Source organism: Meriones unguiculatus, chromosome 20, assembly GCF_030254825.1.
Source record: "Meriones unguiculatus strain TT.TT164.6M chromosome 20, Bangor_MerUng_6.1, whole genome shotgun sequence".
Classification (NCBI taxonomy): domain Eukaryota; kingdom Metazoa; phylum Chordata; class Mammalia; order Rodentia; family Muridae; genus Meriones; species Meriones unguiculatus.
This window is the reverse complement of record NC_083367.1, coordinates 69,103,599-69,125,264: the sequence shown is the minus strand read 5'-3', so window position 1 is coordinate 69,125,264 and position 21,666 is coordinate 69,103,599. Positions and strand designations below refer to the sequence as shown.

Below are 21,666 nucleotides of genomic sequence, written 5' to 3'. Positions count from 1 at the left end.
GAAGGAAAGGATCCGCCCTGACAGGTAAAGAAGGGGGGGCTGTCACAGGCAGGGGGATGGGCAGAGCCTGGAAGGAGCCTCCTGTAGAGCAGTTCTCAACCTGTGGGTTGCAACTCCCTTGACAAACCTCTGTCTCCAAAACCATCTATGTCAGGATTCCTAACAGCAGCACAATTACAGTTACAAAGTTGCAATAAAATGAAAGTAATTCTAGGTTGGGGAATCACCGCAACATGAATTGATTTAAGAGGTCACAGCAGCAGGAAGGTTGAGCATCACTGCTTTAGAGATGCCCCCCACAAAGGAATCTGACTTTTGTATCCTCCCAGGGGTGGGGAGCACTAAGTTGGATACAAGTAATTTCTGTCAATATAAGCGATGTGACAAGGACCACCGGGGACCAGGCACTGGGTAGTCGCATAAATAAGGTGTAAAAACCTCATGGGGCAGTGCAGCCTTTTAGCTCACCTTCCAAGGTGTGCACGTGCGTAGACTGGAACCTAACTAAAGAGGATGAAATGGCTCCTGGCTGTCTCATCTCAGTTCTTGGGATGCTTTGTGACAGTTCGGCAGTCCCCGACAGCTTTCTTCACGCACTCCTGTCAGGCTGTTCAGCATCCCCAGGAGCCGGCCAGCATCTCACAACGTCATGACCCAGTGGGACTGAAACTTTCTCTGTGCTTTATGGCTGTGGACAACAGCACGGCGTGGGGAGACCGCCGAGGCCTACCTGACAGGTGTATACCCAGCCGGGACTCCTGAAAAGACTCCCACGCTCCTTTCTGTGTTCTTTGGTAGACAAATACACGGGAAGAACCACGTGCCCATTTAATTAAATGTTTATTCAATGAAAGGATGTATAAAAACTTACAAATCTGAGAACTCAACTATACAGATAGGAGGGTGATGGGTGTCAGTTGCTAACACACACAGTACAGCTATGCACTACCCCATCCCTTGCCCCTCAGCCCTCACTTCCGGCTCCTGTTGCATCCCGTGAGACCATTTTATTAGCCCGAGGGAAGATTAAGGACAACTTTTCATGCTGTTAGGCCAGTGGGGAAATCCTCAGGTGTTAACAAAACTGGAGGATACACAATAGAATCAACTGGCTTTCTTTCCTAAAAAAAAAAAATAAAAATAAATAAAAAAAATTTTTTTTTTTTTTGGTCCTGATTTCTCTCATTATTTTTGATGCTTTAGTAGATGTTACCACTGAACTTTTGGCATTGCTTTTTTTTTTTTTTTTTGGAACAAGGTCTCTCTGTGTTGCCCAGGCTGGCTTCAAACTCTCACTTCCTTCCACCCTCTTGACCCCCTCTCCCAGTGCTGGGTTATAGGTGGGCACCACCATGCCAGGCAGTATCAGGTTTTACACTCTGCTCTCAGCTTCCCTTGTAAGATGCCTGTTTCTATAGTCCTTTCCTTGCCGTACACACCGCTCTGACAGGCAGTGGCCTGGCGCTGACACAGCTCACCACTGGGACAGCTAGGGAAAGGCGTGCCGTTTGCCGCTCAGAAAGACATTCTGGAGAACCGTGCTTTCCAATCGGATTTTAAACAAGCGTCAAACAGCATCTTCTTGTGCATCTTGGAACAAGGCCAGCAATCGGGTGCATCGGTTCCCCTGCTTGGGAGCAAGTATCCATATCTGCTCACTCGCTCACATACAAACTCACAGCCCGCCAGGTTTTATCCAGAAATGAAGATTGCCATCACATTATTACTCTTTTGCGTTTGTTAAAGTCGATTTCTTAACTAGTGATTTTCTTAACTGGACATAATCTCAAAGGATACATTCTGAAATCAGACACCTAGAGGACAAATATTAAAAACATTCTCTCGGGTTTCAAGTTTCCCCACACCTTCTAGATTTGCATAGCAGAGCCCAGCTTTCTCTCTAAGAAGCACGCTGTATTTTCTGACTTTGTTCGAGAAGGAAGACTTCTTACCCAGGGACAGTCATAATTTTAGCTTACCAAATTATATTCTAGTTGTTTTATTAACTCTTAATTAATTCCAAGTAGGTTTTTAAAATAATCTAAAACTCCTCAAAACCTATTTCTTTACAAGTACTACTGACCATTATCCTTCCAATATCCCCTGAATTACAGTAAATATAGTCCAGGTTTATAACGCACAAAGCCTTACAGAGATGGGGCTGGGAGGAGGGGGCAGGAAGGGGGTGGGGCCCGTTTGTATCATGCCGTGGAGAAACTTTCCCGAGCGGGGTAGAAGGTTCTTTGTAAAAATGACAGTTTTTAAAAAGACAAGTCACACTCAGTCTAGTAACACCGTTTCTTGTTCCTTTTTGATGGACGCTAACACGGGGTGGTCAGGGCCGGTCACTTCCGAGTCCCCGCTGCCCAGCAGGACCGCCCGCCCGTCGTCCAGCGCAAACACGTCCGAGCCCTGGCTCTGGCAGGAGTGTCTGACCACCTCGCTGGGCGTGGAGAAGGTCTTGTCGCACAGGTTGCACTTGTAGGGCTTGTTGGCCTGCACCAGCAAGCTGTCCATCTGGCTGCCCTCCTCGAAGGTGCAGAGCTCCAGCGTCTGCTTGTCCACCATGGTGTAGGTGTCGATGCTCTGGTTGAGGCACACGTGGCGCGCGGCCTGGTTGGCCCTGCAGAAGCTCTTGTCACAGGTGCTGCACTTGAAGGGTTTGCCCGTGTGGATGTACATGTGCTCGCGCCAGTGGCTCTTCTGGATGAACTTGCGGCCGCAGATCGTGCACTCGTACTTGCGCCTCTTCACCTCCCTCTCCTGGTCGGCCTGCTCCAGGTTGTCGATGTCGGCAATGTCCGAGGGCGGCGGCGTTTCCGACTGCTGCTGGCCGTCGATGATGGGGGAGTCGGAGATGTGCTGCAGCTCGCTGTCGCTGATGATCCCCGCCTCCGGCACCTCCAGGGCGTCCTTGCCCAGGTCGGCGCTGCTGCCGAGCGACAGCGGGCCCCGGCCCTCCCCGGGCGGGCCCGCCGTGAAGGGCACCCCGGTGTGGATCTGCAGGTGCTCCCGCAGGCTGCTGCGCAGCGTGAAGCGCCGGCCGCACAGGTGGCAGGCGTAGTACTTGGGGAAGCTCCCGTTCCTCTTCATGATGCTTGGCTTCACGTGGGTGATGGTGAGGGAGGATGGCTGCTCGTCGGAGGAAGAGGCCTCCAGGTTGGTCTCCTCCCCAGGAGGAGGGGGAGGAACAGGCGTGGAGACAAGTTCCGGCGACAATGAGGTCTGCAGGGGGTCGGCGGGAGCCATACTCGTCCGATTCGCCTGGGCCAGGTCTGTAGGCAGCTGTGACAGCTGCGAGGGCTCAGGCACCGGCCCCTGGTTCACCCTGGGCGCCTGGGGCCTAGGTTCCCGCCCAAGTTTCTCAGGCCCTAAATTCATCTTGGTGGCTTGTCTCAACTGGTGGTCTGCGATCTGAATGCCGTACAACGAGGAGGCCAGCGGGAAGACTTGCTCAGGATGGGAAAAGGTGCCTTGGCTGGCGAGGCTGGCCTCCTGGATGAGGGGGTACGCGTGCAGGAACTTGATCCCTTGCTCTAGCCGCACAGGGTCGATGAGCTGTGGCGCCATCTTCCCGGTGTACATCAGGTGCAGCAAATAGCTGAAGATGTCAGGCTGGATGTCAGTGGGCTTCAGACGGACACATTCACTGAAAGAAAGGGGAAAGCCATGAGGAAACACCAACCTCTCTGACCAGCAAGAGAACACTTCTGTGGCACTGCTGACTCTGACTGAACTCCGTACAGACCCAGGTCAGAGCTCGGCAGATGCAGTAAGGGAAGGAGAAGAATTTAATCTGATTAGAAAGCCTGTAAAGCAGCCCTGACACTGGAGGGGTTGCTAGCCTAACAAAGCCTAGGGGGAGGGGGCCCAGCTCCCTGAGTTATCTGACCTCTCCGGAGAGAGGCGGGGAACACCAGTCACCTTCCCAGTGTTGCTAGGTGGCACTGGAAGGCAGTGCGGGACCACAGTCTCCACCAGTGTCCCGCTGTGGCCTTTACAGAGGCCACAACTGCCCTCAACTTTACAGGCGGCCACACCACACCCAGTTCACAGCTGGCACGCGGCAGCACAGGCGGGTAGCGCAGGGACTGGAACCTAGGCCGGCTTCTTCCCAGCCACCTGGAGAGCCTCCAGAGCACCAAACAGCTCTGTGGGGCACATGCTGGGCTCGATCATCCCAGCTGAGAGGTGGAAAGGCGCCTCCAGATGGTGGCTTAGCCGGCTGTCTACCCGTTAGAGGAACACCACTTCAGAAACAGCGACAGTGAAGGAGCGGGACTCCCCTCAGACCTTCACCACTGAGGAACTTCTAACACAGCCCTGTGAGATGACACAGCTCTGTAGTATGTACATACAGCTTCATCCTGGACAGCGTCCTTGAATGTCCTTAGAATTTACAGTAACTTTTATTATATAATTTCTTGGCATTAAAGATCTTTTTGGCAGGTTTAGCAATAATATTCATTGTTTAAATCAATTACCTCTCACCATGCTAAAATATTAACAGCATACCCTATCTCCTAAATTTAACATGTTACTTTATTAAATTAAAAATAGATGAGCTAGGCATGATGTATATTCCACATACACAGAAGGATGAGGCAGGAGGATTGTCTGAACTTCAAGGTGAGACTAACTACAGTACAAGTCACGGTTTATAGAAAAAGAAAAGAAGAAAAGAAAAAGCTAATGTGATTTTAAGATCGACTTCTGACAGGACATGAATGAGTAATTACTGGATGGGCTTCAAGGTGTCCATTTCACAAAGACTCAGGATCCTATGCGATACCACATGCAACCACAGACACCAAAGTCAAACAGTAAAACCAGGCGTAAGTCCAGCACCCACTGACAGTACAAAGAGAGCGGGAAATGTGAGCCTAATGCCATTTTCTACAAAACAAAAAAAGGCCAAGACTTCTCTTTCTTTCTCTGAGACAAGGTCTCCCTGTGTAGATCAGGCTGGCCTGGAACTTACAGAGACCCACCTCCTACCTCCCAGCGATGGACCTAAAAACGCGTGCTACCACTGGCATGATCAGGCAGAGGCCCAGGGAGCTCAGAAACCACGGCCTTCGGAGATGTGGACCACTCCAGGAGATGGATGTGATCCTTGGGGAGGAGGTTGGTTCGGAAGGGGCTTTCTTTCAACATCAGGCCTGTCCACTGCATCTCCGTCCACAGGGCTTTGCAGGGGCCCACTGGCTGGGGGAGCCATTCTCTTCCTTGTTTCTAAGTGGTTGCTGACAGTAAGCCTTCCCAATGTGAAACAAGTATCTACAGTTCCTGATGGCAAAGGACAGAACTGGGAAGCCAATGCTCTACACTGCAGCCAGGCTGGAGGGAGTGCGGAGTACTGGGGCTGGCACCATGGTGAGGAAGCTGGGTACTCCTGGAGTTCCCCAGCAAGCATGTGTGGGTGCACACGCGTGCACACACACACACAGCTCTTTCTGTGTTGTTCCAGCTACTGGAATCCTGTGCTTCTTTCCTTTCACTCGGGACTGGTCAGCCGCTTTTTTTTCTATCCACCCAACATGATAGGGGCCAGACTGTCACTTCTCTTTTATAGTTCATAAAATCAGTTCCACCTCAGCTCTGATATACAGACATCTGCCAGGCAGGAGAAGGGCAAAGGAGTGTTAGCACAGCTACAAACAGCAATTTCACCTTCAGTTTCTCCTGCGCTAGAATTTTAGAATAAGCATTTTAAATAATGCTATTTTTTTTTTTGAGACAGGGTCTCATTATGTAAATCAGGCCCATCTTGAACTCAGAGATTCAACTGCCACTGCCCCCAGAGTGCTGGATTAAGGCGCAGGCCCCCACCTCTGCAGCTTATTCTCGCTCAGCGCTCAGTCTACAGAGAAGAGATGGAGACACCTGGTGGCGACTACAGGATGTGCACTGTAAAGCTGCAAGGATCTCCACGCGGGCCCAGGCCTTTCCTAGAGGTGGGTCAGGGGCTCTGGCAGGAGGCAGGAAGTGCTGGTGAAAAACATGCTGGTCTCAGCTGGGTTTGTGGCAGTGAATCTGAATTCTGCACACAGATGTGTACAAGGATGGCCACCCAGTGATCTCGGATACAAAGACATCCCTTTGTTAGAAAGACATTTTCTCACTGCCCTATACTTTAAATAAGGGACATTTCTTGCATCTAAAGAAAATACACTGCGTTGTCTTTTACACTTCAAAACTAAAGACATTTCTTTTTCAAGATCGTTTGTTTCACTTATTGAATTAATGGCTGCAAGTAACATCTTTAACATTACGATGTTAAAGGATGGCAAATACCTATTTCTATATACATATAAATCCCTGCCTCAGCCTCCTGTGCCACGATCACAGGAAGACATCTCACACTCGCAGTGCTGTAAGACAACTCGGTGCTAAGGCACCTGCTGCTGACCTTTCTCTCCTCCAGATGTTTATCAAGTGGCTATACCATACCCACTGGTGTCGCAGATCTGGAAAACTCAGCTCTGCCACTACAAGTGAGGGGAGGGGTGAACACACAGAAAGCAATTTAGAGGAAATGCAGAGCTCCTGTAAGTAGCACAGCATAGTCACCCTTGATGGTTTCGGCTACTATACTAGGGTGAGGGCGAGGGTGAGGGAAGACGGGGAGTGGGCAGGGAAAGGGCTGTACTCTGGGGCCTTCTGGTCCAAGCTCGCCTCCCCTAGGTGGTCCTTATGGTTACTGATCTGACAGCGATATGGGCAGTGAACAGGAATTGAAGAGATAGGACCTGGGGATCAGTAAGACATGATCTGAAATAGATCTGAAGCTCGGGCTGCTCAAGGATGAAAACGGGCCAGCCAGGAATCTTTTTGGAGAGAGGCTTAGTTCAGTTTTATCCATGTGCAATGAGAAAAAGCAGAGCAGGGACAGTCAGGTTTACATGGCCAACAGGAGGCCAGGGCAGGGTACTTAGGAACAGGGTTCTGCAGACAGAAAGATGGAGGCCAGAGCTGAGACTAAATTGCTTCCACCAGCCAAGGAAAGGTCCAAGAAGATGACCCACCCACCACACTGTGCAAGGACAGCAGGGGCTCAGGAGGCCCAAGGCCGGTGCCCCAGCACCCCTTGAAAAACAAGGGACATTTGGCCACAGGTGAGGACTGAGGTGGACAGGAGGACAGCCTGCAGGAGGACAGTGTGGTGGAGAGGTGCCCTTTGGGACACGACTGCAGTGGAGATGGGAAACCACAGAGCAAATGGACAGGAAGAGTGTGGGATGAGCAAAGTCAACAGAGGCGCAGGTACCCTTCTAAGACGGTTCAAGGAGAACAGCGAACAGGGCTGCACTGGGGGAGCCAGGTCAAGGAGTCGGCTGCCAAGAGCAAGGGGTGGTGGTGGGGGGCAGGGGGAGGGGAGAAGAGGAGGAAAGAACAGGGTAAGATGGAGAGATGGGGGAGGGGAAAAGGGGAAGGGGGCTATTTCCTCACACACCCACAGATTCTTTTCTCTAAGATACTTAGGAGAAATCAAATGAAAAACAAGCAAAGACAGAGTTTACATTAGAAAAGAGGGAACTGGGGAATGTGCGCCCTCCAGCTTCTCATTTAAAACTAAGTAAAGTATTCAAAGTCAGGGTAGTCAGGGACTGGGCCTGAAGGAGGCTTACTGACAGGGGCTGGTCTCCAGGCTGTCACTGCCTATCAGGCAGGAAGGCGGCTGCAAGGAGCCAGGTGGGTAGGTGATTCTCAAGTGCTAATCAAATGAGTAGCCAAGAAAGGCAGGGGACGTTTGGGGTAGCAAGGGAGTGGGGTGGGTACCTAGATCCTGGGAGAGGCAGAGACCAGAAGTCTGGATGAAGCAAAGACAGCACTCAGTGGGAAGAGGGACCCAGCGTCAGGAGGGCTACAGCCGTTAGATTATTATCAACCGCTTTAGTTACCTGGTCTGATGGACAAACAACATCTTAAAGTAATTGGAGAATGAAGCGAGAACTGATTTGTGTGCCTTGAAGTACACATCGCCGATTGCAACCGTGCAGTCACACAGGAAACCAAACTCTCGCTGAGCGTTTAACTGCTGCAGTAGAATAAGTCCATGGTTGGTCAAATCCATTTTTTAAAAAATCTGCAAAGTAAACAATTTTATTTTTAAGAAGGGTGTTCCACAAATAAGAATGTGTCCTAACGTCACAGCTAACGTCATCATGGCTAACGTGTCAGACATGGTTAAACATGGTACATACATCAACTCATTTAATTTAACCTTCTCAAATCCTTGGAATAGGACCTGCCAGGACTCAGGTTTTCAGATGACGTCATCTAGTTACTTGCTGAGACCGGGGAATGAACCCTGGTACTGTACCTCCAAGCGTCAGTCCTAAAGAGAGAGTGTGCACCAGCTAGTCCTTTAAAAATCCCCAATACAAACCCTAAGATTCACAGGAATTCAACCAACCTTCCGCTGAGACTCCTCCTCCAACGCAGCCAGAGCCACAAAGGCTTGCATACCCATTAGCAAAGGGGCTGACCTCCCTTTTGTGGAGAAGGAAATGCATTTTGAGACTTGTAAGAAGCTGCCCCAGGCCTTCCACTAAGAAAGGTAAAGGAGTCAAAATTTAAATTTGAATGCACCTACTTCAAATTCTGTGCTTTGCATTATACAGTCACCCTCCTAACACCCTGGGACTCAGTCTGTTTACTATGGGAGGTTGCAGGAATTTGCCGGCTCCTGCCATCCCAAGACGGCTCCTTTCCCACAAGCACACCAGGAAGCCCACTGCAGGGCTGGGTCAGCACTGCTTTCTCCAAGACTGGGAGAAAGACTAAGAAGTGTGCTCTTTCCCTCCAGCAGCACCCAGGGTGCCAGGCAGAAAACAAGATGGAAATGAAAGTCTATAGCCAGGAAAAGAAGCAAACCTGTAGCAGACAGAATCCAAGGAATTTATACGAAAGCTGCCATAAATGAATTTGGAAAGGTGTAAAATGTATCAAAAAACAAGATCCCCAAGCCCTAACTAATTATAATGTCATACACTAGCAACGGACATGGAAATGAAAAACAGTGTCATCACATTCCAATATAGACCACACAGGTAAGCCGAACAAAGCGCATAGATTCATATGTGGAAAAGCACAAACTGTTAAATCCCAGCCCTTGGCCAACTCTCTGTATGGTCAAGAGTGTTTAAAAACGTGTGGCAAGGCAAAGCAGGCAGAGTCAAAGTCTTTAGAAAAGAGCCACCAGATGGGCAGTCAGGCCCTCTACTCAACCCCAGATGTGGGAGTGGCATGGAACTGGAGCCGGTACTGAGAGTCAGACAGGACTTCACAGAGCCTGGAACTGGAGCTGGCCTAGAGAGAGATGCAGGGTGGAAGTGTGACAAGGACTGCATACATAACCCCAGCAGATAAAGCTGGATGAGCTGGGAAAGGCAAGAAAGAAAACAAGAACCTCGACTAAACCACACTTTCAGACACAACCACAATAAAGTCTATCATGGCCTTAAGTACAAAGCACAAAACTCTAAGGATTTTAGAAAAAAAAAATTGCTTGGGTGATCTATAAAAGGCAAAAGTGGCAAGTCAGACTTACTGAGATTATGATGCTCGTTCCTAAGCGGCCCTGCCAAGAGGATGGACAGGCAGCTACCGGTGGAAACACTGGAAACTTCACAATTCCTCTGAGGGCCAAAGTAAAGAGAGAACTCTGAAACTCAACAGTTCAAAACTGGAAAGTGGGACATACTTGAAGAGGCCAGCAGAGGGGAAAGCTGTATGGTAAGCGGGTAGACAGTGCGCAGCACTGCCAGCCTCCTGGGAATGATGGAAACAGCGTCCGCACATACCCATGGGGTGAGGGCTGAAACCGTCACGTGGCGCATCAGGGCTGGTGAGGCTGCAGAGAAACTGGCTCATGCTGCTGGCATGAACATGAGATGGTACAGATGGCCTGGACACACACAGCTAGCCCAACGGCTACTGCGATACATTATTCAAGAAATGAAATGCACCTTCACATTAACTGGACATTAATGTCTGCAGTGATGTTGCCAGAAACAACCGCTGTTCTTGAGTTGCTGGGTAGTCGGGCTGCAGCACGAACCACTTTGTCGCTGGAGCGGATGGACCACTGCTGGCCTGGTGGTGAGCATGCTAATCCCAACACTCAAAAGGCTGAGGGTTAGAAGTGTGAGGCTAGCCTGGGCTACACCGAGACCGTCTACAGGACAAAACCAAACCAAAACAAAATGAATTACTGTAGACAGAGAGTGAATCACTAAGTGGAAAGGGCAAACCACAAATGGTGTACCCTGCCCAGTCCTGTGGTAGACTATCCAGGACGCTTAGAGACGTGGAAAAGACTTGCAGTAGTAAGGTGAGGGGAAGCAGGTGGCTACTGCTACAGGAAGGGAACCCGGGAAACCTGGGGGACAGCAGTGTCCCCCAGAAGCCATGTGTCAGTGCCAGTATTTTAGTGGACATACGGTACAGCCCAGCCCATACAGCGGCTCCTAACTGAATGTGAAGGGCGCTAAGAACTGGCAACAGCAAAGTGTTTCTTAACACACAGCAGCCAAGACATGTGGCAGATCTGAGGCATCGCATGGCTTCACCGCAGCTGTGTTCGGCGTGAGCACGGCACACCGCGGACGGAAGGCCTAGCATGCAGCTGTGTTATAAACTGCAGTGTCTGCTTCTACAGCACAGTGGTTTCATCAAGGAAAACCTCATTTAGTGCTTTCCTGTCGCCACACCTTCAGCATCTAAGTACCAGGTTATTGTATCTCTGGATTGTTATTACACTTTAGAATGCAAGATTGTAAAAAAGCAAAACAAAACAAAAATCCTGCTGTTTGAGTGGCTGAGTTAAGTTTCATTTAAAAAAAAAATTCACCACATAAATCTACCTTGAGATTATGATAAAACTTCCAATAATTTTGGAACTGGCCCTTCACAGGTATACTTCCGCCATTCTTTGCTATGCATTTATGTGAAGTGGCATTCTCAGTACTGGTAATTATAAAGTTGAAATACTGATGAATGCTGAAAAGCATGGAAGATGCTCTGCCTCCTCCAGCATCAAAGGTCAAAGTACCCACTTCTTCCTGTCCCTGACAGCGGCTGTTGCTTACGGAGAGTTCAGGAGGAGAACCCTTTTTATACTACTGTTTTAGTTCCCATTAGTAAGTTGTTGGAGATATGGCTACTCACATTTTAAGGTAAGGAAATGGCAAAAGAGCGGAGGTAGCTTGCTCAGACGCAAAAAAGTAATTTTGAGAAGTAGGATCAACCAGGCTTCACTGGATTTTGTTTGATCTTAAGAAACATTTTTAGTGTGGGGCCCAGGCTGGCCTTGAATGCATGTTCCTCCTGCCTCGGTCTGTTAAGCACTGGCATTACTATCTGGTTTAAATTAACAAGAAATACTATTTTTTAGTAATTTTAAATATATATACTTGTTATAAAAGATTGAAATAGTATGGGCAGACAGATATGTGTGATGCCCCCCTGATATATTGGCGCATGCTCTCTCTCTCTCTCTCTCTCTCTCTCTCTCTCTCTCTCATGCTTGGGAGAACATCTAGGGCTCGGCACATGCTATAGGTGGACGTTCTACTGCTGAGCCACACCACCCAAGATCTCACTATTACTTTTTGAGGAATCTTTGCTAATGTTACCTTTTTCACTTCCTATGACACGAGTGATATTTAATGATATGAGGCATCTATTAACTGTCTATTTCTGCTTAATCTGGTGTCTCTTCATGAACTTTATCCATCCCTTTACTCCTTTTTTAAAAAACGTGCATGAGGCTGGGGCTGAACAGACAGCTCTCCTGCTGTCGCCCCTGCTTCTCAAGGGTTGGGATTAAAGGTATGAGCCGCTGTGCCTTCCATTTTACTCTGATTTAGAACTGTCAAAGTTACATCCGCTGACTCTGTGCCTGTATATGTGCAGGACACAGCACTATGTGCAGGGGGCAGTTCTCTCCGTGCGGCTGTGGAGGAGGATCGAACTCAGGTCAGCTGGCTTGTGGCCAAGTAAGTGCCTTTATCCATAGAACCATTTCACAGTTCTAGTTGTTTTTTCTCTCTTTTAAAAAATACTGGGAGGCAGATCTCTGAGTGTGAGGCCAGCCTGATCTACAGAGTGAGTTCCAGGACAGCCAGGCTACACAGAGAAATCCTGCACCCAAAAATTGATTTATAAAAGCCACTGTGCATATGGAAAATGAGCTGTGTGTCAGGATACTAGCACTTCCCAGATTTTGTTTTAGTCTTGTTTGTAGATAGCTATTTTGGTGCTGCTGGTGACTGAATCCGGGGCATTGCATGGAGAAAGCAAAGGCTCTCTACCACAGGGCTGCGCCTAGCTTTAATCTTTCTGACATTTATTTTTCATGTTTCAGTGCATCATAGTTATCAATGTTTAGTGGGAGGACTTGGTTTTACATTAATGGATATACTAAGTATTATTCCCTTAAATACAGCAGACTGGGTGGCTCTGTCTTTGCATAACTAACATTGAGTCTTTTATTCAACCTGTGAGAATGAAGCCATGGTGAAATTGCTAAATATTTCCTTTTAAGGGGAGTCTACAAGTTATTTTAAGATCAATTTAGGAACACATCTTAGATCAGGAATCACACTGAGCATGAGTATTCAAAATATAAAGATGACAAATGTCCTCTCAGAAATGTGGGAGAAATTGAGAAAATGCAGAGAATAGGCCACAGGCTAAAACCACACAGGCTGGATATACTCATCAGTCAGACCTTTCTGTTTGGGAGACTAAAATATTTTTCTCAGATAGTAAAAACAAAACACCTAGAACATTCTACAGGGAGTTGGCCTGGGATAAGTGTGAGAGGCGGCAGAAGGCTCTAGGATCTCAAAAGGGTGTTTTTTTTTGGGGGGGGGGTGTCCTGCCCATGGGACAGAAGGGCCTTTCTCTGCTGCACCCCTTTCCCCCCAGGCACCAATATTAGTTCCATGATGCATAACTGACATAAATGATACCTAGCCCTGTGACTGAGAAGGCCACCCGTTCTTCAAAGATTGGCCTGTCTCTTCTTCCCAGGTCATCAAAAGCTCCCCCACCATACCCAGCCCCTGCCCTCCATATCTTTCCACAGACCGCCTTTCCACAGGCCCTTGGTGCTGCAGCCATCACTGGCTCCTTCGAGAACACAGGGCCCCTGCCCTGGCCCTTCTTTTGGAAGCTCCACCCTGAGCTGCCTCAGGGTCAGGGCAGGTGGTGGACCTCGAGCCCTTTGCTCATGCTACTTTCTGAGAGACTGTGACTGACCGACCTGTGTACTCAGGCATATTGGTATGCATTCACACATGTGTGCTCATACAACTGAACCTCACTCAAGTGTGGGAAGCTGTGAGGGTTCTGAGGCCCACCTGTGCTTCCTGAGAGCAGACTACCCTCGCTAGCCACGTCTGCAAGGTGCCTAGGAGGGTATCTGGCATGGTGTTTACCATTTACTAAACGACTAGGGGGTCACAAAGGAAGAGTACTCAGTCTAGCCATGGTTTGGCCCTGACTAGCCTAGTGGTTTAGGAGGAAAGTAGCTTCTTTTTAATCTAAAAAACGCTCATCAAATTTAATGTCTGCTACAGTTTGGAGGATTTTCTCAATTTAAAAATATCAGCGCATGATGCAAGTGTATAAGAAGGCTGCAGGCTGAGCTGTGGCAAAGGACTTCAGTTTTTAGGAGCCAGGGGGCACAATGAGAAAAACCAAGGGAGTCCTTCTAGGCTCCGGACTAGAGAGGGGCTAAGGGTGGGGATTGAGAGGAAGGTGGAAGGTTAGAAAGACACCTAGAAGATGGAGAAGTCTGCAGCGGGGCTTGAGGAGGAGGGTGGAGAGGTCAAAGCCCTCAGAGGCGGTTCCTGGAATAACTGGGCAGGTCTCCCTGGGAGATACAGCCAAATCTTAGTTTGGTGGGAAAGAACACGTTGCATGTGTGGGATCACTGGGTCCTCTGGGACGAGACTGCGGGGATCTAGAGCTCTGGCCACCCTGGGCTGCAGCTGGAGGTCTGGTGCCTGATGTCCGAGGGTCTTCTGAGCTGCCAGACCGCCTGACTCAAGAGCCAGAGCACTAAGTCATGTCAGGGTGCAGTCGAGCACTGTATGGGAGGGGTGCAAAGGGCTGAGAAAGGGTCAGGACCGAACCCGTGACCTTCGGGCATACGGTTCGTGTTCTGTGCGACTCTGCCTTGCTCTACAGGCCATTTCTAAACGTTCTTACCAACACTGGTCTCAAAGCTAGCCATGAGACAGCACGGTTAAGACCCACGTGGAGAATCCCTAACCAGCACTGGGGTAGCACTCAGTTGGCAGAGTGCTTGCCTAGAATGCACAGTTTTGGGTTTCACCTCAGCATCATGTAAACCCTGTGTAGGCAGTACATGCCTGTGATTAGCATTAGGGAGGCTAAGGATGCAACAGACGGGTCATGGCCAGACTTTCTCAACAGCAGAAGACAAAACCCCCAACCACTTAATACAATGAAACCGAACTTTACAAAAGAAGAAAGAAAAAAGCTACTTAAGAAAGTCACTTGGGGACTGTTGAGATGTCTCAGTGTTTAAGAGCATTTGCTCTTAACACTTGCAGAGGAACTGGGTTCGGCTCCCAGCACCTACACGGCAGCTCAAAACCATTTGTAACGGAATTGCTGGGATCTGATGCCTTTTCCCGAGCCCCAGGCTGCCGGCATGAATGTGGCACACAGGAATTTATGCAGGTGCACAGACATGGTGAAAAGTCACGGTCTTTCCTAAATCAGGAGAGTGAACGGTGAAGAACTAAAGACAAGAGTGAGCCTGCCTTCCTCCCTTCCTCCCTCCCTTCGTTTGAGACAGGGTCTCACTATGGAGGCCTTTTTGGTCCAGAATTCACTGTGTGGATCAGCTGGTCAGCCCAGCTTCACCTCCGAGGTGCTGAGATTGAAGTGTGCACATCACATGTGGTGAGTGTTTCTTCAAAAGCTTTTCTAGAATGTCTTCTCTATGTACTTTACATGTGTACAATGTTTTCTTAAGTGAATCCAGGGGATGTAAGAGAGTCATGCCAAAAGTAAAACCAAAACCAAACATTTCTCAGAGCCAGTTATACTCATCACTTCGAACACTGTAATGATTTAGTTTTCAATCTTCACCCTTTTCCCACTTTGACACCCTGAGGACGTAGCCGTCAAGGGCACTGAGATCCCCCAGGCAGCTCGGCCTTTGGAGGGACACAGGGGCAGACTGCGTAATCACGGTCTCTTTTGCCAATCTGAGTTCCTCCTCCACTTTCTGCATAGAAACTGAGAAGCAGCAGCTTTCGGGAATAGATGATTCCCTGTGGCTCTTAGAACACCCTGAACACCACTTAGACTGAGTGTCAAGGGCACTAAAAGGGTCCTCTGAAACCCTTGCCTTTATTTACACCAAGAATAATGAACACTATAATGCACACACACGACAGTAACTGAAGCAGCGTCATTCTGAACTAAGATGGTTCTGTCAAGCAGTGTAGGCCACTTACCAGGATACAAACTGCCTTTTCAATTAGCACTATTAAAAATTAATGCCGATGGGTGGGCACGAACTAAACCTCAGTGATGCTGGTCATCTTTTCCTTCACTAAATCCTCTTCCATGGTAATTACAGAAGGAAAGGCATAAACCATGTAGCCGCACTTATTTTCCTACTGCAGTTCAGAGAAGCCAAGAAGTTAAGATAGTAATGACAGTTCTAAAAATTATGGTTCAATCAACTTCAAGGAAAGCAACACAGGGTTAGGGCAGTAACAGCAACAACTTCACCTCCTAAGCGAAGCAGCCGCCTAGACTACCCACAGGGCTGGTTCAGATGAATCGCGGGGCGCTGCAAGGCTCAGGCCTTAACTGTATGAGTTTCTAAAAAACATGGGTTTTAAGACATTTTCACACATACATGTCACCTCCATGTGATGCTAATATATACCATCTTCACCCCCTCCCCTCCTTGATGATTCTTTCTCCCCACGTGCGTGCGTGTGTGTGTGTGTGTGTGTGTGTACTAGTGTGTTTGTGTGTACGCGAGCCTGACTGCCTGCCTGTCTCTGTGAGTGTTTGGGGACCAGATGACAACTCAGGTCTCCCCATGCACCATGTGGTTTCTGGGGATGAGACTTGGGTGATCAGATTTGGCAGCAAGTGTCCTACCTCCTGAGCCATGCAGTTTTACTCATGCACATTTAAAAAATCAGTATCCAGTGGTCATTTGGAAAATATTGACTCATTGAATTGAGACTTCCCCAATGTTAACACACTGGAAAAATAATAAGATCAGTATTATTAATGAAAACTGTTTCAACCATATGGAAGCCTGACAGACCCATGGGATTCACAAGAACTTGTAGCTAGTTATAGACCCATTTTGAGGATTGAGAAATCAAAATAACCAGGCAGTCCAGCACACTCACATTTTAAAATCCTTCTGAGATTACGCTACCCTTTCCCTGGCGCAGGGTCTACAGTGTGCACGAGGTCCCTCTGCCTCTGGCTCCCGAGTGCAGTGATCAGAAGTGGGCACCACTGCTCTTGTCAAAAATATTTTGAAATATGAAGGTTAAAAGTACTTAGGCAGATACACTAAAGAGCTCCTCAAATTCCTGATTTTGTACAGTGACCTTTTATTCCTGTTATTTCTGAGAGAGGTCTTGCTGGTCAGCCGAGGCCATCCTTGAACTTGTAGCACACAAATCTTCCTTACTCAGCCTCCCCAGTGCTGGGATTCCAGATGTGTGACACCATGTGTGCCCTGAGGTTTTTTTGTTTGTTTTTGTTTTAATTTATTCAATTTTATTTTATAGGTGTGAGGTTGTCAGATTCCCTGGAACTGGAGTTACAGACAGTTGTGAGCTGCCATGTGGTTGCTGGGAATTGAACCCCGGTCCTCTGGAAGAGCAGAGAATGCTCTTAAACACTGAGTCATCTCTCCAGCCCCCTGGGTTTTCTTAAAGAGTCACATCTGTATCCCTCATACGCGTGATCTAGGGTTTGTGTTTGAATGTAAATCCCAGCATCTAACTTGGCCTCTGAACCAGGAAAGAAAAATCTTGTATGTCTTGGGCTGCTATTTCTTGGTAAGAGTTCTGTGGCTACTGATGCTTGCTTGCTCTCCTGCTTCCCAAGCCCCTTTTATCTCTCTCCTTCCCCCTTTCTCTAAGGTCTCATGCAGTCTAAGTTGACCTCAAATTCTCTGTTGTTGAGGATGGCAGCCTTGAATTCCTGACCCTCAAGCCTCCAATCTGGGAGTGCTGGGATTCCAGGCATGTGCCACCATGCCTGGTTGGATTCCATCTTAATGACCATTTTAGTATTGTAAGCATATAAAATCTCATTTAGTATCAATCTGTAATTCCCTGTTGGATTCTCAGTGTCCTGTAAAGAACACTTATAAGGAAGGAGGAAAAGTGAAGGGTGCCCTTTGGCCACCGACCAACAGTTCTTCAGTTGTCCTTTTCACCTCCTGCTTCTTGTTCAACTACTGGGAAAGGGCACTGGGTCTAGGGGTGAAGGACCCAGGAACCCTGAGAGATGGAAGGAGAGTCCCTCACGCTAAAGCTGATCCCAAGCTGTTTCCTTCCCTGCCTACCCATTGTAGCAATTCTCAGGCAGGAAAGCACCCCACGCAGTAGGTACCTGAAATCATGAGTGACAGGGCATAGCTTCTGAGGGGCTGCTGGGGTAAAATGTTTATAAAGGCATCTTAATCAGAGTTCTACTGTGGTGGAGACACCATGGCCATGGCAACTCTTAAAAAGGAAAACATTTACTTGTGGGCACGCTTACAGTTTCAGAGGTTAGTCCATTATCACTATGGCAGGCAGACATGGTGCTGGAGGAGCTAAGAGCTGCACCCTGACTTGCAGGCAGAGCGTGGGCCTACTATGGGCTTCTGAAACCTCAAAGCCCACCGATAATGATGCGCTTACTCCAACAGTCCGGAGCTTTTAATCCTTCTAATTCTTTCAAATAGTGCCACTCTCTGATGATTAAGCAACCAAATACATGAGCCCGTCAGGGTCAGGACCACTGTTATTCAAACCACCACAAAGGTCTTGTAAAGTGAAAAATTTGGAAGTCATTATAAAGTTTATTCTTTAACATAGAATGCTCCTTACCAGATTTTGTTCTGAGGTTAAGGTATGTCCAGCATTAATTTTGCTGGCATATTTTGGTGGAAGTTTTGCACCCATCTTTATACAAATTTTCTGAAGAAGAAGACGCTTAAAACTGGGCAACAAAGTAGAAATAAAAGGACAAGGTTTTCTACCACCCACTAGTGCTTTCTTTCTGTCATACCCTCCCACTTTTTAAAAAAATATATTTTTAATTTTATGTTCTCAACAACAGGCTAATCCCTTAGCTAGGAAATATCAAACACAGCATCCCAAGTTTACTACATGAGAAACATAGTCATATTTAGAAGAATCAGGGATAGAATTACATTCTTCATTAAAATTATCAAGTTTTCAAATATTCTGAACTAAAGCAGTTTCTCTCAGGGTCTTCACCTCAGATTTGATTCTTTCCGTTAGTGAGAATCCATAATGAGTATTTTATTTCGAGACTCGGTTTCTCTGTACCCTGGCTGGCCTGGAACTCAGAGATCTGACTGCCTCTGCCTCCCGAAGTTGATTGTCCTCGAGCCCCAGCCTGGTGGTCAGGGTCTATGGTGTCAGCCACAAAGGACACAGCAGCCCATGTAGCATGTACAGACCACCCCGGAGTTATGCAGGCTCCAAATGCGTCCTCTTTATGCCTGCTTTACTACGACAATACACCATGAAAACAGAGTCCCAGCGCTCACACTTGTATCCTGGTGGAAAGGAACAAAGCACAAGGGTGGAGAAAGAAGGCCAAAAGCCGGAGCTGACTCCCCGAGGTATGATTAGCTGTTTGAGAAGTTGGGTGGAAGTTCTCCCAGCGAACGGCACGTCACGCACAGGATTTTTCGCTCCTCCTGCCTGGCTTGGAGACCTAGCTCGCGCCAGGGCCTTAATAACCCACTACCAGCTGAAATCAACAAAAAGCCTGCATCCTATGCAGCTTCTATCGCGAATGCATCCTGGCCTGTGAGCCCGGGCCTAACCCCTCGCCCTTCCCACTCCCTTCCTCCCCGCCCCCCGCCAATAGCCGGAGCCCAGCGCAGACACTCCCCGCGCCGCCGGGCGGGCGGGCGGGCGAGGGCGCGGCCGCTCCATCGAGCTGCAGCCCGAGGCGGCGTGGCCCCGCCCCCGGGCCTTGACTCCGCCCCGTGGGGCGGGGCGGGGGCGGGGCGGGAGGACCGGCGTCCCGGTCCCGCCCCAGGGGCCGAAGGGAGTGGGGAGCAACGCACTCCAGGTCGCGCCGCTCGCCGCCCCTCCCGGAGGCCCCGCGCGCGCGCGCGCGCGCCCCGCGTCCCGCGGCGCCCAACACAATGCCGACGCCTACGCCGCGCGCGCGCGCGCCGCCCCGGCCGGCGGGCGCCACGGCCCCGGCGCCAGGGGCGGGGGGAGGGGCGCAGCGCGCGCGAGAGCCGCAGACAGCGCGAGACCCGAGGCCGGAAGCGCGCGTGCGCGCCCCCGCCCGCGAGCGGGAGGCGGAGCCGTGGCAGTAGCGGCAGCAGCTGTAGGAGCCGCTGCAGCTGGGAGACGCGCCAGAGAGGCCGGGCCTGCTCCGGTCCGACCGGATCCCTCCCCTCCCCCTCCCTGCGCCCTCCCCTCCCCCAACCCACTTCCGCAGCTCGAGGCCTGGCCGCCGAGGCGGCGACGACGACCGCGGCAGGAGGCGACGGCGGAGTACGCACCTGACGGGCCCACCTGGCGGGGCTCCGGCGCGGGACCGCTCGCCGGCCGCCGCCCGCTCCGGACGCCCTTGGCCGCGGCGGGCAGCGGGGACCGGCGACTCGGACCGGAACGCGGAGCGCCCCCTCCCCTGCGCCCGCCCTCTCGGCTTCCGTCCCCTCCCCCTCCCGCGAAGCCCCGGATGGAGCGGCCGCGACTCGCCGCCGCCTGGCTGCCGGGATGGTTTTGTCAGGCGGCCAGAGCCCCGGCGCCAGGCGCCGCCGCCGCCGCCCCCGCCCCGCGGGCCGCCCTCGCCCCGGCCTCCCCGCCCCGGCGCCCCGCGCGCTCGGGCCCGCCGCCTGCCTTCTCCCGGAGCTCCGGGACGGGAGTCATTCGTCGCCTTTGTTGCCACGGCCGCTGCCGGAACCGTTTGCGAGCTCCGGCGGCTCCCGCCCCTCCCTGCGCCTTCACGGAGCCCGGGCCGGGGGCGGCACGTGGGCCCCGGGACGCGGTGGCGGTGCGCGCTTACCTGTCGCCGGTGCGGCCGCGGCGGGGCGTGGGGGGGAGGCAGAGCCGGGCCGCCTGGCCTAACTGTCCCCGCCGCCGCCTCTGCCCCGCGTTGCTGCCGCCGCCGCTGCTGCTGCTGCTGCTGCTGCCGCCGTGGTCGGTGTCTCCGGCGCGGCGGCGGGCGGCGGCGGCGGGGCTTTTCCTGTCCGGTTACGTTAAGGTCACATGACCGAGAGAGCGGAGCGACTAGTGCAAAGAGGCTGAGAGCGGCTCCCGCCGGGGGGGAGAGGCGGCGAGAGAGCAGTGGCGGCAAGAGCCCCTCCGCCCCCCCTAGCCGCTCCCCTCCCCCCGCCCGCCTCCGCCTCCTGCTGCTCTGCCGCCGCCGCCGCCGCCGCCGTCGCCTGCAGCTCGGCGCTGCGGCTCCCACCCAGCCTGGGCTCGCGGCCCCAGCCAAAGTTCTGCAAGCCATGTGCAGCCGAGGCGGCGAGGAAACTTCTCCGCAGCGGTCGGCCCGGAGGCCGGCGGCCAGACCAGACCCCCTTGTTTACAGGGTGTTTAGGTAGGACCAGTCCTGCGGATGCAGACGGTCTTTTCGGGGTGCAGAGGGAGATGCATGCCGGTCCTGTCAAGGGATGCCTGACATCTCTCTGCTCTGCCTTTGACCCAGGACTGCCCCTCGCTAGCTTTTCGGCCTAAGATGCAGAGTGGCTTGTCGTCGGCCACCGACGGTGTTGCCACCGGTGGTGGCTGAGAGTCCTAGAGAAGTCGCTGTCGCTGTGTCCTGTGTAGCGAGGTCGAGGTGCTGCCTTACTTGGGCGACTGTGGGCCAAGATGTTTCTGTTAGGATTGGGTGGGAGGCCTATTTCCCTGTGCTGAGCTTTGTTTATGGCGCTTTGCGCGGTGTGAGCATTTGGACAGGACACTGCGCTCTGGTTGACTTTGGTCTCTGAGGATCTGGAGGAATGGATTCAGAGTTGCCATCCTGTGAGCTGTGACTGGGAGATACTGAAACATGGTAACGTGGCTGGGAATTGGAATTCCCTGGTGAGGTTTTAAAGTTTACTTTTTATGTTGCCATTTTGCTAGGAGTTGTGGCTCAGGAAGTACAGTTTTATCCCTTTTGGGGACTCGTGTTAATGGATTATTTCACATAGCTTTGATTTTAAGCTTGGTTCCTGAGTGAGTGGAAGCAGTGGTTTCCAGACTATACTTGGCTTTCAAACAGTAGTCTGTAAGGATCTTGATGCCAAACCCATTAGGTTTTGAAAGTCAGGTACCACAGCATCATGCCGGGCACACTGACAGTGTTCATCCTAGACATCTTGAGGATGATTTAGCAATCCAGTTGTATGTTCAGCTACTGATGACTAGTTTCTTTGAA

General features: G+C 50.7%; 1 protein-coding gene across 4 annotated transcripts; it reads right to left on the bottom strand.

Moving 5' to 3' along the window:
- Positions 1-823: 823 nt before the first annotated feature.
- Zbtb2 (zinc finger and BTB domain containing 2) lies at positions 824-20,738 on the bottom strand. 4 transcript variants are annotated; one of them, XM_021644477.2, is made up of 3 exons: positions 20,308-20,737; positions 7,905-8,089; positions 824-3,649 (listed from the first exon to the last, which is right to left on the bottom strand). In XM_021644477.2, exons 2-3 carry the CDS (start codon positions 8,075-8,077, stop codon positions 2,281-2,283), a joined length of 1,542 nt encoding a protein of 513 aa, XP_021500152.1. In that variant the 5' UTR covers positions 8,078-8,089; positions 20,308-20,737; the 3' UTR covers positions 824-2,280. The 4 variants fall into 4 exon arrangements, with proteins under 4 accessions (XP_021500152.1, XP_021500151.1, XP_060229151.1 ...); XM_021644476.2 differs by lacking the exon at positions 20,308-20,737 and adding an exon at positions 19,802-19,910; XM_060373168.1 differs by lacking the exon at positions 20,308-20,737 and adding an exon at positions 8,420-8,969.
- Positions 20,739-21,666: the final 928 nt, after the last annotated feature.

Bases quoted from the DNA above. Each gene is read 5' to 3' on its own strand.
- Zbtb2 (XM_021644477.2), bottom strand. From the start codon at position 8,077: ATGGATTTGACCAACCATGGACTTATTCTACTGCAGCAGTTAAACGCT. The intron at 3,650-7,904 runs GTAACTAAAGCG...CCTTTCTTTCAG, and splicing joins TTGTTTGTCCATCAGACCAG to TGAATGTGTCCGTCTGAAGC.